Source organism: Macrobrachium rosenbergii, chromosome 47 (genome assembly GCF_040412425.1).
Source record: "Macrobrachium rosenbergii isolate ZJJX-2024 chromosome 47, ASM4041242v1, whole genome shotgun sequence".
Classification (NCBI taxonomy): domain Eukaryota; kingdom Metazoa; phylum Arthropoda; class Malacostraca; order Decapoda; family Palaemonidae; genus Macrobrachium; species Macrobrachium rosenbergii.
In genome coordinates this window covers 19,514,864-19,533,525 of record NC_089787.1, presented here as the reverse complement: position 1 = coordinate 19,533,525, position 18,662 = coordinate 19,514,864, and the positions used below count along the sequence as shown (strand labels likewise).

General features: G+C 37.3%; 1 protein-coding gene across 1 annotated transcript in view; it reads right to left on the bottom strand.

Annotated features, from left to right (window-relative positions):
* Positions 1-18,662, bottom strand: part of LOC136830879 (GATA zinc finger domain-containing protein 21) — a 41,444-nt gene that overhangs the window by 6,569 nt on the left and 16,213 nt on the right. The window contains exon 2 of the mRNA XM_067090851.1: positions 701-869. Coding sequence (XP_066946952.1) covers positions 701-869 — 169 coding nt within the window. The remainder of the gene's footprint in view (positions 1-700; positions 870-18,662) is intronic.

The window sequence follows — 18,662 nt, the reverse complement described above, 5'->3', positions numbered from 1 at the left end:
AGCCAACTAAACCTAACCATTCTAATCTAACTTAACCAACCTAACGTAACCTAACCAACCTAATCTAATTTAACCAACCTAACCTAACATAGCCAATCTAGCCTAAACTAACCAACCTACCCTAAGCTAACCTTCCTTACCTAACCTAGCCAACCTAACCAAACCTAACCCAGTCAACCTAGCCTAAGTTAACCGTCACCCTACCTAGCCAACCTAACCTAACTTAGATTGCTAACCAAATAAACCTATTCCCAGCTGATAGCTAACCTAGTCAAATGTAGGAACGTGTATAGATCAGTCATGAAGATTTATATGCTAGCCTTCTCTCTCTCTCTCTCTCTCTCTCTCTCTCTCTCTCTCTCTCTCTCTCTCTCTCTCTCAAACGAGGTCAGTGACAATTTGTAGGGGTAAATTAGGAAAGATTAGTTATAAAGATTTATATTCTCTCTCTCTCTCTCTCTCTCTCTCTCTCTCTCTCTCTCTCTCTCTCTCTCTCTCAAACGAGGTCAGTAACAATTTGTAGGGATGAATTAGGAATGATCAGTTATAAAAATTTATATCTCTCTCTCTCTCTCTCTCTCTCTCTCTCTCTCTCTCTCTCTCTCTCTCTCTCTCTCTCTCGGGCCAACGATCGACCCTTTGTCGAAATGACTCCATAAAACGAACAATATCGCCCACTATATGTCGACAGCATCCTTACAATGCTGGATTATGGATATTGACCTCATCCGTCACCCACAAGTTCTTCACCTCTTGAATAAGATCCCCAGCATTATTTCTCGTCTTCTTCTTCTTCTTCTTCTTCTTCTTCTTCTTCTTCTTCTTCTTCTTCTTCTTCTTCTTCTTCTTCTTCTTCTTCTTCTTCTTTTCTGAAGCCAAATAAATCAACCGGTTGCGTTCTCCACCGATTTATGGCCGCGATAAAACAAAAGGCTTCTTTCTCTCCCTTCCTCTCCTCCTCCTCACCCCTTCTCCAGCATCCAGCCACCCCCCTCCCCTCCCCCCAACCAATCTTCTGCACCTCCAAGACTTTGAGGTTTATGGAGCGAGAAATTTTAAAAATGACTCGGGGACTTTCGCTCAATTTTACCTTCTTCCCCCTTCTTTTTTGTTGGGGTGGAGGAAAATATCCCTACGCATTTACATGCCATCTTGTTGCATCGCGGGATCGGCCCGGCGTTCTGCTAGGTCAGCATACTGTGAGGTTCTCTCTCTCTCTTTGTCTCTCTCTCTCTGGAAAGGAGGCTTCACCAGGCGTCTGGCTAGGGAGGCAAGGGGGCGCGTGGGGACCAGGGCCTCTGGAGTGCAGGGAAAAAGGGGGGAATAAAGTTTGGTGGGTGCTGGGCAATTCGCCAAACAAAGTGGAATGGACCGCACAAGTCACAGCTAATAGAGAGGTTATTGCTTACCTCCTAAATCACTTGCTCTGGGAACCGCAAGGGGGGGAAAGATGCCAGATATTTCCTTACGCCTTATTCAACGTTTTTGGGCCGAGTTTTGTTGCCTGGCCTTTCTCAACGCGTTGCTGAACGTTTTGCTTGCTGGAGGTGCCGGACATTCCCTTCGGGTGAAACGTTTGCTGGTGAAGTTGCCACAGTCTAGTCTCAATTTGTTTAGGTTTCAGGTACTTGAGTGGATGTTACTGGAACGTCTTGATGCTTCTGGCATCTGCATGTAACGTTTTGAGAGATGCCAGGTGCTGCAATGTTTTCATGAAACGTTTTGAATCCTGATTTTTCTAGATTTTTATATCCTGAGAGAAAGATACAGGATACTTCGTAATACATAATTCTTGTGAGTGGATAAATTTTTGATGGATATATCGTACATGCTCTTAACTTTGCCTACTGTAGCTTTGAAAGCTATTTAAACATGGAGTGAAAATTTCGTGGTATTTATTTGAATTATCGTTCAGTTCGTCGACAAAGATGCCAGATGTCACATGAGAGTTTTTTCAGTTTTTGAGAATATTATATATATATATATATATATATATATATATATATATATATATATATATATATATATATATATATATATATATATATATATATATATATATATATATATATAAAGAATGTTTGTGATGTATCTTTTCCATCATGTCATTATTTTTCCTTTTTTATCTTTCGGTTAGTAAATTTAAATTAGCACATATTCCATTTTGTCAGCCTAATTTAGCTCTATATTATAAGTACATTATTATGTTTTATATATTTTATTTTTTATTTGTTTCATTATCATTCGTTACACATCATTTATCTCTCTGTAAGTGTAATTTTTATGTTCTCTCTCATACGTCTTTTCTTTATATTTTCTGCGTTTTACCTTATTTTGCTGACGATAAGTAATCCGTTTTTTTAAGTTAATAGCCTTTTCAAACCTGTTCTTAATATTTTGTGAACTAATGTGATATTCAACGGCGTTATTCTAGCCAAATTCTAGTTCTGAATTAAATGGTGAACTTGATTGTTTTTAAGGACCCTGAATTGCCCAGGCCTGAATATTAAGGGGTAGGTTTCAGTTGCATTCAGTGTCGTTTTGCAAATTCGGATTTTATCATCAAAACAGTTTATTTTAGGACCATTTTATTTGTTAATCTATCAATGTTTATGTTCTAAATATCAAATATGTCTGCAAATCGTTCATACTGTCCTTTTAGAACTCATAAAAACAAGAAAATTTTTAAAAATTTTTTTGTAGTCTTGACCCCTGTCATTCCACCTTTGCACCATTTTATCTGGGAGACATCCGTTTTCTCCCGGTGCCCAGTAGGCCTAAATGGAATTCTGCCCAAGCTTCTGTGTTCCATGGATTAAAATCCTCTGCCCTTTGAAAGGAAGGTCCCTGGCTCTGTACATTTATACCTTTGTTGATGCATACGAGGGAGAGAGTTCCACAGTTGCTTAAATATTCTTAATTATTCGTGTTTTTCTTATTTAATTTTCCTTCATGAATTGTACGAGGTATCTGTATTTGTTACCCGAGTGCTGGTAACCATTTACGTTGTTCTTGGCCCACCCTTCCCCATCCCCTAAAAATTTAAGGTGGAGGTAGCATGCTCACGAATATGATCTGTTGCATTCGCGTTTTCTATGTAGGATATTCCAATTCTTTCAGTGCATATCTGTAACTGCAGCAATTCTATATCCTAAATCCTGAACGAGACTGTGAGCCAAGCAGATATATTCCTCCTAACAGACAGACACCGCCCCCCTAAAATAAAATTAGGATGGAGGTAGCAAAGTTATGAATATGGCTTATGTTACCCATGTTTCTGATTTCTATGTAAGAACTGCCTGTTTTTCACTGAATGTCTGTGACCACAAAATCCTGTATCCTAAATCCTGCACCAGGCTGTAATCCAAGCCAATATATTCCTCCTAACAGACAGACACCGCCCCCCTAAAATAAAATTAGGATGGAGGTAGCAATGTTATGAATATGGCTTATGTTACTCATATTTCTGTTTTTTGTGTAAGAACTGCCTGTTTTTCAGTAAAAAATCCTGTATCCTACATCCTGCACCAGGCTGTAATCCAAGCCTATATATTCCCCCCCCCTAACAGACAGGAGAACAGCCTGACACACAGACAAACCGACCTAAAACCACAACCACCTCTGCAGCAGGTCAAAAAGATGATACATACACACCTCCAAAAGTTAACCTCAGGATAAGAGGTAAGAAAAAAAGGGGCGAAGGAGAAAGGATATAAAACCTTCTCGCTTGATAAACATGAGACGAGGAAAAGGTAAAGTTGTAGGAGGTTAAAGATGTACCAGCAGGAGCCTTCCGAGAGGGGAGCCGTTCTCATATTCCCGAGGGGCGCCTCGCTCCAGCCAGAGGTGTCATTTATCTTCATGTTTTTATTTTTTCTTTTTGTTTCACTACCGCCTCTTTGCAAAATGTCGGCGCATTCATACATAATACAGGTTACTTTTTAGCTGGTGGTTTTAACATTTTTTTTGGGGGGTGGGGGTCTTTTTTTTGATAGCTTCTACTCAGAATTAGTTATTATCAAGTGAAGCTTCTTATTTATATTATTTATATGACTTCTTTAGATCTTTATCACTGTATGAGGCCAGTGATTATTATTATTATTATTATTATTATTATTATTATTATTATTATTATTATTATTATTATTATTATTATTATTATTATTATTATTATTATTATTATTATTATTCAGAAAATAGATTTCAAATTAATATACCACCTTAAATCTTAGAGTCCTCTTCAAAATTAAGGATTTTTGAGGCTTTGTAGAGAAAAGTGTATCCAAAAAGAATTAAGAAATGGAAAAGTTAATTAAGAGGGCATTGTCGTTATTACAATTGCATTACGTATCTGGTAATAAGTGACCAGTGGATTCTGCGTATTTAGGTTCATCGTTCAGAAGGTTTTGTTGAATTTGTCAGACAGTTTTCGTAGAATTTGTCAGACAGTTTTTGTAGAATTTGTCAGACAGTTTTGCACTATTTGTCAGACATTTTTGTAGAATTTATCAGACAGCATTTGTGGAATTTGTCAGACAGTTTTGCAGAATTTGCTTCAGACAGTTTTGTAGAATTTCTCAAACAGTTTTTGTAGAAATTGTGAGACAGTTTTTGTAGAATATGTCAGACAGTTTTTGTAGAATTTGTCAGGCAGTTTTTGTAGAATTTGTCAGACAGTTTTTGTAGAATTTGTCAGACAGTGTTTTTAGAATTTGTCAGACAGTGTTTGTAGAATTTGTCAGACAGTTTTTGCAGAATTTGTCAGGCAGTTTTTGTAGAATTCGTCAGACAGTTTTTGTAGAATTTGTCAAACAGTTTTTTTAGAATTCGTCAGACAGTTTTTGCAGAATTTGTCAGACAGTTTTTGTAGAATCTGTCAGACATTGTTTGTAGAATTTGTCAGACAGTTTTTGCAGAATTTGTCAGACAGTTTTTGTAGAATATGTCAGACAGTGAGTGCCTCTGCTTTAGCCATTCAACAGCGTTTTGATCTGTTCTGAGCTGTGAAAAATGTGAGAAATTGCTCTGAAATTTTCTGACATTATGAAAGCGAAAAGGGTCTGATGTTATTAGAGGAATCAGAATATAATCTTAAATGGTGACATGTTAATAATATAGGCAATTAGATGTCTAGACATTATTATTATTATTATTATTATTATTATTATTATTATTATTATTGGATTAAATGCCATCAAGATGTCTGAGAGTAATTTATATATATATATATATATATATATATATATATATATATATATATATATATATATATATATATATATATATATATATATATATGTGTGTGTGTGTGTGTGTATACATATATATATATATATATATATATATATATATATATATATACATACATACATACATACATACATACATACATACATACATACATACATACATACATATATACATATATACCTTACACAAAGTAATGGTTCTATACTGTTCTATACTATATACCCTCCGTACAAAGACTTGAGATAGGTCACTCAGATTGAAGAAGAATTGTCAATATAAGCTTCAGAGTAATTGAAAAAAAATAATTTAAAAAATCAATATGTCACGGAAGTAAAGTAGCGACTCAAAAAGGCCTCTACGTGATAAACTTGACAAAATGACAAACCTGACCCCGACATTGTAATTGATTATTTTTTTGTATTTCTAAGGAAGTATCCACATCTCGGCGAAATATTCACATATCTGGTGATATACCCACAATCCTAATGACATATCTCATTTCTAATGAAATATCCTCATTCCTAATGAAATATTCATATTCCTAAGGAAATCTCTTCATTTATAATGAAGTATCCTCATTTGTAATGAACTCTCTTCATTTCTAATGCAGTATCCTCATTTCTAATGAAGTATCCTCATTTCTAATGAAATATCCTCATTCCTAATGAAATATCCTCATTCCTAATGAAGTATCCTCATTCCTAATGAAGTATCCTCATTCCTAATGAAGTATCCTCATTCCTAATGAAATATCCTCATTCCTAATGAAGTATCCTCATTCCTAATGAAATATCCTCATTCCTAATGAAACATCCTCATTCCTAATTAAATATCCTCATTCCTAATGAAGTATCCCCATTCCTAATGAAACACCCTCATTCCTAATGAAGTATCTTCATTCCTAATGAAGTATCCTCATTTCTAATGAAGTATCCTCATTTCTAATGAAGTATCCTCATTTCTAATGAAGTATCCTCATTTCTTATGAAGTATCCTCATTCCTAATGAAATATCCTTATTCCTAATGAAGTATCCTCATTCCTTATGAAACATCCTCATTCGTAATGAAGTATACTCATTCCTAATGAAGTTTCCTCATTTGTAATGAACTATCCTCATCCCTAATGAAGTATCCTCATTCCTAATGAAATATCCTCATTCCTAATGAAGTTTCCTCATTTGTAATGAACTATCCTCATCCCTAATGAAGTATCCTCATTCCTAATGAAATATCCTCATTCCTAATGAAGAATCCTCATTCCTAATGAAGTATCATCATTTTTAATGAACTATCCTTATCCCTAATGAAGTATCCTCATTCCTAATGAAATATCCTCATTCCTAATGAAATATCCTCATTCCTAATGAAGCATCCTCATTCCTAATGAAATATCCTCATTCCTAATGAAATATCCTCATTCCTAATGAAGTATCCTCATTCCTAATGAAATATCCTCATTCCTAATGAAACATTCATATTTCTAACGATGATCCAAAAATCCCCGGTCGTTGAGGCGAGTAGAAACAAACAGATCAACTCTGTAGACGAATGGAATAAGTCAAGCAGCAACAATTATCACGACGAGCAAATTCCCAAATTCACTTTCCACTTGCATTCTCCTTAAATTCACCCTGACGCCCTCCTGGGACCAACACCCCGACCCGGCCCCCTCGTGAAAACCTCAATGAAGGAGCCACCTGCCTCGCCCTAAAGCCTTCCAGGAACCCTTCGCGCCCTATAGCAGGGGAGGGGGTTGCTCTTGTTCCTACATCGTTATGCACAGCGTGAGGGCTGTTGCAGCCACCCTCTCTCTCTCTCTCTCTCTCTCTCTCTCTCTCTCTCTCTCTCTCTCTCTCTCTCTCTTGTTAGTTACAAAGGCCCCTTGATGTACGGGAGTCTTCTGCCGAAGACATCTGGTGGTTTTGGTTGCATGTGGTTCAGGCACGCGAGGGCTTTTCCATCCTTTCGGCCTCGTCTTGTCCCTGGTTCTTCCATTTCTTTCGTTCTTCCATTTCTTTGTGTCTTTCTTTCTCTCTTCTCTCTCTCTCTCTATCTCTTTTTCTTTCGTTTTTATTCCTGAATCTTCAGTCAGTCAACAGACAATTAACCTAAGATGGCTCCAAACAGGGAAATTAGCCTGCAGAGAGAGAGAGAGAGAGAGAGAGAGAGAGAGAGAGAGAGAGAGAGAGAGAGAGAGAGAGAGTCAGACAGACAGACAAGTTACAGGAAAAGGTGATAAATGAATAAATAAATAAATAAGAGGAAACAGGAAATAAAACCGACACAATAGAATTTAGAAGGAGACGTCAGCATCACCAGAGAGCAGAAATGAATTATCTCCTCGCTCGAGCATCTGCAGACCAGAAGATTCCCCATTTCAGTTGCATCCCAGACAAAACTCCTCTCAAACTGAGTAGCATTAAACCTGACGCCTGAAAATACATCGGGTCTGATACATTCCTACATTCCTCACTTGGGGATTAGGGAGATGGGGAAAGGGCTTGAATTAGTAATTGAATGGGGTTGCCTGCATTGGTGGGGAGGCTGAATGGTATTGACTTAGGTTTATCAATTCTAACTGAGTGAGGTCAATTCTTATTTTAGTTTTGCACGTGATCGCAGCTTCTCCAGGTGTTTGCGTAAGTAATTCGTCGGTGTGTGTGTGTGTGAAAGAGAGAGAGAGAGAGAGAGAGAGAGAGAGAGAGAGAGAGAGAGAGAGAGAGAGAGAGAGAGAGAGAGAGAGAGAGAGAGAATTTATTCAATATCCTTCTCTCTTCTGTATAATGTCAAATTTCCTCGTCTCTGATGCATTGGGTATGAGGTCACATTCAATGCCAAGGGTCCTTCCTCGATATTGGATCAGGCAGGGTCACTGGAGGGGGGGCATTGAGGACCGTCGAATTTTTCCTCCTAAATTATTTTCTTTTTTTACTGATTTCCTTTCGCAGAAAACCACACGGAAGTCTCACCACCACTGCACACTGTGCCAGTTCTAATACTTTGTAATCTGTTGTCGTGTGTATATATATATATATATATATATATATATATATATATATATATATATATATATATATATATATATATATATATATATATATATATATATATATATATATATATATATGATAATGCTATCAACTCTGACAGGACATTTTTCCGAACTGTCCAATATACATTTCAAAAATTCATAGTTGGATTCATATGAAATTTCGGCAGGAGAGGGGGTGGGGGGAGGTTAGGGTGGTGGGGCTTAGCTACGGGCCTATGGGGGCCAAGGAGAGGTTAATTAGATTTCGGGATGGGGCCACCGGAAGCGGGCCCGGCATACGTTTTCGGGCGGCGTGTCCCCTTTGCTGTAGTTTATTTTTTTAATTGTTTCGTTTATTTTTCTTTTAATATTTCTGTCGATTTCATTCAGTTCATTTTTGTCCGTCCTGCTTTCTCGAAATTCAACCCCCAGTTTCTCTTAGGATTTCGTTCAGGCATCGGAATTTGTTAACCTAAACCTTAAAATTTGGTCTAATTTTTCATAATTTCGACCAGATCTTATTAACAAAAAGTTCTCAATGTTGTTTTTCTGTTCTGTTCGTTCTTTTAATCATATTATTCGTTCTGTTTCCATTCCATAACATCGCGTTCTGCTTTTCATCACTGCAAGTCGGTTCATTGTGTACTATTCATCTTCTCCAATATATTACCTTCTGAAATCACTTCCCTTTGACGTGTATATGGTTTCATAACATTTCATTCAATGTATTCGACTCCCACGTTTGGTGCGAACTATTTTCATAACTCTTCGTTCTATCATATTGTAATATCCATCCATATTTCCCATAAATTTTCGCCCAGATTCTGCGTCCCATTCGGCTGTTCGTCCGTGAGAATAACCCATTCCAGAAGATTTCGTTCGATATTATATAATTTTTTTCATGAAATTTCGTGTTCATTCTCATAAACTGGCTCTTGGGGTAGGATATAAAACCTCAGAAACTCTAATTCTCTCTCTCTCTCTCTCTCTCTCTCTCTCTCTCTCTCTCTCTCTCTCTCTCTCTCTCTCTCTCTGTGAACGCAGTCCTCCAAAAGTGTTCGTTCGAGATCTCATCACTTTCTTTGGGTTTAAAATGCACCCACCACCTTTCTCATCATACTTCGGTCATATTCCCTCCTCGAGCGGTTGAATGATTGCGTTTGAGCCCCCGACACCGCCTTCCATGTCGGTTGAACACCATTCCAGCAGCCAATATCCGAATTCGACCTTTTTTATTTTTATTTTTTCGACCCAAACATTGTAGATGAACCTGTCGTCTCATCCGAGGTCTTTCGACCTCTGTGGCAATGTGTCATGGCTTCTGGTCGATCGTGAAGTATTTTTTTTTTCTGTCTTTTCGTTTGTTTGTCATTAATTGAGTCGTCGTCATCCTCTTCTCTCTCTCTCTCTCTCTCTCTCTCTCTCTCTCTCTCTCTCTCTCTCTCTCTCTCTCTTAATTAGGATATCTGTCCCCATCTTCCTGATGAGACCTCCTCTCTCTATGAGAGCAATCTTTGTAAATGAAGGGCTCTCACTTCATCGCTCTCATAATTGGAATGGGTACCTATTGCCGTGATGAATCTCTCTCTCTCTCTCTCTCTCTCTCTCTCTCTCTCTCTCTCTCAATGCCTCAAATTTATGATGAAGCCTTTCTATAGCTACCTATTGCTGTGAAGTCTCTCTCTCTCTCTCTCTCTCTCTCTCTCTCTCTCTCTCTCTCTCTCTCTCTCTCTCTCTCTCTCTCTCTCTCTGCCTCAAATTTTTGATGAAACCTTTCTATAGCTACCTATTGCCGTGAAGTTTCTCTCTCTCTCTCTCTCTCTCTCTCTCTCTCTCTCTCTCTCTCTCTCTCTCTCTCTGTCTATGCTTCAGATTTTTGATGAGGACTGTCTTTGAAAACAAATAGGAATAGCTAACCTATTGCTGAGGAGAGCCTGCCCCCCCTCTCTCTCTCTCTCTCTCTCTCTCTCTCTCTCTCTCTCTCTCTCTCTCTCTCTCTCTCTCTCTCTCTCTCTCTTTCAATGCTTCAGATTTTTAATGAGGGCTGTCTTTGAAAACAAATAGGAATAGCTAACCTATTGCTGAGGTGAGTCTGCCTCTCTCTCTCTCTCTCTCTCTCTCTCTCTCTCTCTCTCTCTCTCTCTCTCTCTCTCTCTCAATAACAAGTTTTAATCGCCACGAAGCTGCTCGTTACACCCGAACTTTTTCCCGGGCATCGGAACGCGAACCACCCCAATACTGATGTTAATTGTTTCTCTCCCAGTTCACAAATGCCTCAGATCAAAGGGAGGATGCCGTCCCATTTTTGCCTCACAAGATCGTCATAATGGAGCGAGGTAGGGATCCTCCTCCTCCTCCTCCTCCTCCTCCTCCTCCTCCTCAGCATTACGGGCAAATGAGGAATGAGGGATGAGGTGGGGTGGGGTGGCGGAAGGGTGGGTTTCTGGGGTTTGGGCGGTTGGGAGAGGAGGTGGCCGGATTTTGTGCGGTTGGTGATTACAATTTCTGCATGAGGTTATGAAATGCTCTGAAATTCGTAATGGCTGTTGTAGTCCAATCATGAGAGTAATGAATAATATTTTTATGATTATTTTAGAAAAATAGTCTTGCTTTTAGTTTCCGTCAAAGAAAGCTATTGTGCCGGCTTTGTCTGTCCGTCCGCACTTTTTCTGTCCGCCCTCAGATCTTCAAAACTACTGGGGCTAGAGGGCTGCAAATTGGTATGTTGATCATCCACCCTCCAATCATCAAACATACCAAATTGCAGCCCTCTAGCCTCGGTAGTTTTTATTTTATCTAAGTTTAAACTTAGCCATAATTGTACTTCTGGCACCAACAACACATGCCACCCCCGGATCGCGGCTGAGTTTCGTAGGTCGCGGCTAAGAATTTCACGGGCCGTGGCTGAGGCCACCACCGGACCGTGGTTGTGTTTCATGGGCCGCGGCTGAAAGTTTCATGCAACATTATATGCTGTACAGAATTTCATGGGCCGTGGCTGAGGCCACCACCGGACTGTGGCTGAGTTTCATCGGCCGTGGCTGAAAGTTTCATGCAGCATTGTACGCTGTACAGAAACCTCGATTGCGCCGAAGAAACATTTTTTACTTGTTTATAGCTGTTACTACCCCAATAACAATAATGAAAATATAATAACAATAATAATAACACTAAATTTGATATTGATTATCCCTGTCTATATTCTTGTAGTTTATTGGTTATTATTTTCATAATAATCACTAATATGTTTATCATTAATACACTGGATTTTGTGTTTTTATAACTATAGGTACTGCCAGTAATAATAATGATAATAATAATAATAATAATTATTATTATTATTATTATTATTATTATTATTATTATTATTATTATTATTATTATTATTATTATTATTGTTATTATTATATTATGATCATTATTATTATTATTATTATTATTATTATTATTATTAGAAATATGGAAATTTCATAATTATGATAAGAATTACCATTAAACAGGTTTTATTATTTTGTTAATAATAATAATAATAATAATAATAATAATAATAATAATAATAATAATAATAATAATAATATATGGATTCATCTCTGTGCGTCTTATAATAATAATAATAATAATAATAATAATAATAATAATAATAATAATAATAATAATAATAATAATAATAATAATAATAGTAAATATTTTCTTGACAGGTAACATACACAATGTCCTACAGGGAATCCTATCCCTTTGTGGCCCACGCGGTGAAGGAACGGGGGGCGAGGGGAGGGGGGAGTGGGAACCCAGCACTCGGCCCCTCACCTTTAAATGCTATTTGGAAATTCTATGTCGCCAATGCGAGGCTTTTCCTCCATACCAATTGCAACCGGAATTCTACTGTACTGGGCAACAACGGGGCAGGGGAGAGAGAGAGAGAGAGAGAGAGAGAGAGAGAGAGAGAGAGAGAGAGAGAGAGAGAGAGAGAGAGATACATGTTGAGGTTGTGTTTGAGATGAGATGTGCGCTTGATGTTTATATATATATATATATATATATATATATATATATATATATATATATATATATATATATATATATTTTTGTAATACACATCACAGACATGTTGACAACAAGTTCTAACCAGTGCATCATTTACTTACCAAAAATCGTTCAACACTTAAGGTCGACAACTTGTTTTCAACTTGTTTGTGACATGTAGGCGATAACTCGTTGACATGTACCATATTTTATAGATGTGTGGATGTACACGCATCACAGACATGTTGAAAACTAATCCTAACCATTGCTTCATCCAGTTATCCAGTATGTCTGAAAGATTCATTCTCCACTCAGGTCTTGACTGGTTTTCAACCTGTATGTGACATGTAGGCAATAAGTTCTTGAATGTGTTTGACATGTTTATATTGAAGTATGGATGCATACACAAGACATGATGTTGGAGACTAATCCTATCCATTGCTTCATACAGTTAAAGAGCATTTATGAAAGGTTGATACTACACTTAGGTCGATGACTTGTTTTCTACCTGTTTTTGACACGTAGGTGATAAGTTGTTGACTTGTTTTTAACCTGTTTTTGACATGTAGGCAATAAGTTGTTGACATGTTTTCAACCTGTCTGTTGCATGTAGGCAATAAGTTGTTGACATGTTTTCAACCTGTTTGTGATATGTAGGCAATAAACTGTTGACATGTTTTCAACCTATTTTTGACATGTAGGTAATAAGTTTTTGACATGTTTTCCACCTGTTTGTGACATGTAGGTAATAAGTTGTTGACATGTTTTCACCCTGTTTGTGACATGTAGGCAATAAGTTGTTGACATGTTTTCAACTTGCTTGTGATATGTATCAATAAGTTGTTGACATGTTTTCAACTTGCTTGTGATACATATCAATAAGTTGTTGACATGTTTTCAACTTGCTTATGATACGTATCAATAAGTTGTTGACATGTTTTCAGCACGTTTGTGTCATGTAGGCAATAAGTTCTTGACATATTTTCAACCTGTGATATGTAGGCAACAAGTTGTTGACACGTTTTCAGCCAGTTTGTGACATGTATCAGTAAGTTGTTGACATGTTTTCAGCCTGTTTGTGATATGTAGGTAATAAGTTGTTGACATGTTTTCAGCTTGTTTGTGACATGTACCAATAAGTTGTTGACATGTTTTCAACTTGTTTTTGACATGTAAGCAACAAGCTATTGACACGTTTTTGACATGTTTTACTGTAGTGTAGGTGCACCCTTGGTATAATTTATTATACAATTTGCACAGGGCTAGACACCTAAGTTTTTGTGCAGCCGAGAGTGATTCCAGGCTCAGATCCGTCCCCTTCTGATGCATATTGTCCTCAAACTCTACCGTCACATCACGTTTTACTTTGTAGCAATAACTTCTCCCTTGATCTTGTACGCTCGGCTGTAATGAAAGGCGTTCATCTAACAGAAATAGTCGAGGGCCTCCCTAAAAATAGTAAGCCTTTCTCTTTGGCCCACCTAAAAATGGGAGCGCCTCTCTTTGATCGCCAGGTTATATTAGAGGGGCAGCCATAGCTGTATGGGGAGGGGGATTCCCCCCCACCGCCTAGGTGGTCATGGACGGTAGGAATATTTATCAAGATTAAATTTCAGCTCTGAGAAAAACAACGTTGGTCGTTGTCGGCGTGTCTGGTAAATTTTTTAGAAGTGATAATAATAATAATAATAATAATAATAATAATAATAATAATAATAATAATAATAATAATAATAATAATAATAATAATAATAATAATAATAGGAAAAATCCACAATTATATAAATAAATTGTATTAATATGAAAAAGATTTATTCATATGATCTATATAATTATATATATAAAACTTAACACGACAGTGTGAATTTCTTAATAATAATAATAATAATAATAATAATAATAATAATAATAATAATAATAATAATAATAATAATAATCAACATCTGAAGGATAAAATCTAAGTAATCTAAAAGATTATAGTTTAACATTTCATTGCATTTCTTAACACCCCGGAACAGTTCGCTCACTCAACCGAAACGATTCGGAATATTCCAGATTCTTGGTTTTTCAAAACTGGACTCGTTATATAGAACCCCATCTTAGTTTTTTCTGGGGGTCAAAAATGGGGTTATTTTTAATTTGCACGATTTAAAGTTTCTGCTTCATTTTAAATGACAAATCACGTAAATGCTCTTAAGCCATCTTCGCTGAAATTTCAGTTTGCAAAAGGGCATTGAAGGTCACTAATCATGGGGTCAAAGGTTAAAATCAGTATAGGTTAAAAGCTATCATACTTGGTCATAATCCGAGCATAGAAGTAATAAGTCTAGTATGGATGTAGCAATGGCTCACTTTCTCTCTCTTACTATCGTTGCTAGGTCTGTAGTTCGTTTCTGGTATATACTACCAGCTAGTCCGCATAGTTTTAATGGCTAATAGTGTTTTCTGGGGTTAAGGAGAAAGGCGTGGGGCTAGCAACCTCATTCCTGAAAACTTGGCGAGAAACTGTAAGGCTGTACCTATCTGGTACAAACCAATATATATATATTTGCATATAGATATACATTTGTATATATACACACACATACATACATACATAACATTGCTTAATCACCTGTAGAAAACCATGTCCACTATTTTTGTGAACCCGTCCATTCGCCAAGAGAAGAAGGGACCAGTATTAGGGGAAAATGTTTGTCATTAGCTAAGTGGTCCTTCCTATTAACCTCGCTATCGAATTCTTTAAGCAAATAGCTCCTCCTTCCTGCAAAGGATACGAGAAAAAGCGTCACTGTTTTATTTAAGGCATTCACGAATTCCCAGTCACACGCTCCTTAAAAGTAAGACTTTTGAGGTTAGAATGGGACTTTTTTTCAAGTCTTTATTCGGTAAGACTTACTGGAAGATGTATACGGTAGGACTCACTGGAAGATGTGTGTGTGTGTTTCAATCTGTCAGCTAATCAGGAAGGGTTAGAGTTTCTCTTGTGGACTATATAATGGCTGAACATCGGCAGTATTTACTCGATAACAATCATTCTGTGGAACTGAATACATTTTTCGTTTGTTTTTGTGCTGAGGGGAATTTCTATTTTTTTTTATATTTTCTTTACTCAAAGAGCCCCGGGCCAATCCGACTCCAATCCCACACAGTATTCAGAGATCACTGAAAATGTCTCTCGTTGTTGAACACTGGATTTCTCCGTGAATCTTTTTTCCTCGAGAAGAAACTATTTCGTTTAACGAGAGGAAGAAATGTGAAGTTCTGTTCCGGGGAATTAAGATGGTAACTTTACTTGTATTTCCGGGGCTTACAGTTGAATTTTTTAGCTGTTAAAGAGAGTGACTGATATTTAGGCATTGATTTTCGTGTCCAGATGGCTAAATGGGAATTTTTCTCTGCAGTAACATCCAGAAATTTAGAATATAATTGCTTGCATTTTGTATATATTATCCCCAGTTTGAAATTGGCTTCTATATGGAAAATATTTTTTAACAATGGACTAAACGAGGGTTATAATAACAGAATTAAACAACGTTTTGAATCCTTTCCAATCCTTTTCAATGTAGTTATTTGCAATTGATGAGATGTAATATTAATTTCTCAAGAATGGAGTTTTTAATACCTTGACAGGTGGATGACTGACAGGAAAAAATCTTTTAAAGAAAAACTTTTATGTCGTGGACATCCGGAATGTTAAATTGTGTAATTCGTGATTTAAAAAAAATGGATTTTATTCTCTGATATTCTCTGATTTTTAACAACTTCAACTGAATGGACCCAACTTTTTCGTTTTGTAATAAACGCTGAAGTAATGATCTCATTTTCAGATATTCAAAATGAATATGACCTGATCATCAGGAGTTTTATTTTCAGTTTTCTGTCAAAGAAAACTATTGTGCCGGCTTTTTCTGCCCGTCCGCCCTGAGATCTTAAAAACTACTGAGGCTAGAGGGCTGCAAATTGTTATGTTGATCATCCACCCTCCAATCATCAAACATACTAAATTGCAGCCCTCTAGCCTCCTCAAGTAGTTTTTATTTAATTTAAGGTCAAAGTTAGCTATAATCGTACATTTGGCACTGCTGTAGGTACCGACAACACAGGCCACCACCGGACTGTGGCTGAGGCCACCACCGGACCGTGGCCTGAGGCCACCACCGGACCGTGGCTGAGTTTCACGTGCCGAGGCTAAGAGTTCCAGATCCCCTGGCTGAAAGTTTCATACAGCATTATACGCTGTACAGAAAACTCGATTGCGCCGAAGTTTCTTCGGCGCATTTTTGTACTTGTTTTGTTTGTTTACGGAGAGGAAATGTCGTTGACTTTCAGTCAATAGGTTTATTTTTAATTTTTTAATCATGATTCTGAATAAAAAAAAAAAAATTGTACCATGCTAGGAACCAGCCATTTATAATTCTGTTATAAACAGAAAATTTACTCGTGAATCTTAATTTTGATCCTTTCAAAATTGAACATTATTTTTAATTTTGTTTTTATTTTCGTAAATTGAATAGAAATATTACTGAAAGTTCGATTTACAACTTCTATTTAAAGGAATGAAATCACTGGGAGTGGTGGCTTTATAACTCCTCATTGTGACCCGTCATCACTTATATTTTGCCATGGTATTAGTAACTTGGTAATCTGTGGTGAACAGAAAGATAGTGTATTAAAAACAAAAAAAAAATAATTCTCTCTCTCTCTCTCTCTCTCTCTCTCTCTCTCTCTCTCTCTCTCTCTCTCTCTCTCTCTCTCTCTCTCAAAAAGATGGCAAATGCCTTTCAGCTTGGATAAGTGTAAAGTGTTCCAAATAGGAACAAGCAACCTCATGCCAACTACATGCTGATTGGGAATGACATAAATAGTGTAGAACAAGAAGAGACCTTGGAATCACTATTACCAAGGACTTAAAATCCACAAAACTGCACAAAAGCTGAAAAGAAGACACAGAAACTAGGCAGTTCAGATACAGAAACAAGGAGACGGTTCTGCAGCTCTGCACATCCATAGTTAGACCTCATCTTGAATATGCAGTACAGTTTTGGTCACCAGCGCTAAGAAAGGACATGAATAGATTAGATCTAGGGGGGTACAAGCAAGAGCCACAAAGTTAATTCCATCCGTCAGGCGAATAGGTTACCAAAGACGAGTAGAGAGCCTGAACGTGTATGGCTTGGGAACAGGACGACTGCGAGGACGACTCGTGGAAACATTCAAAATACTGAATAACAAAGACAAGGAATAATGGATGGAGATTAGAACTGAAGAGAGACAGCACGTCTGGTTGTGGGAACTTCTTCACAGACGAGATATGTGACGCAGGGAATAAACTGCCGCCAGAAGTTGTCAACAGCAACAGTGTGGAGGAAGAGTTTAAAAGGAAGATAGACAAAATTATGTGTAGAACGCTGTGAATGAACTGTAAAACCTGCTCTTAGAGATGAGTGAGTACATGATGTCTCCTCTTCGGATGGAGTGATAAGTCTTCGAGACATTCTGATCCTTGTAATTCCTTGTAACTCTCTCTCTCTCTCTCTCTCTCTCTCTCTCTCTCTCTCTCTCTCTCTCTCTCTCTCTCATTATTTCTCTCTCTCTCTCTCTCTCTCTCTCTCAATTTATTTCTTCTCTCTAACACACGCTATTATATTCTCTCTCTCTCTCTCTCTCTCTCTCTCTCTCTCTCTCTCTCTCTCTCTCTCTCTCTCTCTCTCCCCATTTCTCTCGTGGGTAAAAGATGGGTATCATTATTACCCTTCAGCCAAACTCCATACACCGAGTCGGGTCTACATTTCGCGGAGATGGAATTCAACCAGGTATGAAATAGGAGAGAAAAAAAAAATAAAAAAATGTACAATTCTCGTTTGTGCGTTTGTGCGCCTTCGAATACGGTCGAGAGAACGAGCAATGAGTAAATGAGGATTTCTCTTGCGATATTTGGGTTTCTTTTGCATTGCGTTTGTCGAGTGAGGACGCGAGCCCCACGCCTCCAACGATGGTTTCTGTAGCTAGTTTGCCGAAGGGTTGTTGGGCTGATTGATGCCACCCGTCCAAGTATTGATCATGCTCGGTGAAATGATGAAAAGATAAGTGAAAATTTTTGAGACGCACAAGAGTTTATTATTATTATTATTATTATTAAAGATAAATGAAAATGTTTTGAGACGCCCAAGAGTTTATTATTATTATTATTATTATTATTATTATTATTATTATTATTATTTATCCCACTGAAATGACAGAAGGAGAAATGCGAATGTTTTGAAACGCCGAAGAGTTATTACTATTAATCATCATTCTCATTTCAAAGCAAATGAAACGAATACCATCATTACATTACATTACCGTAGCCCCTAT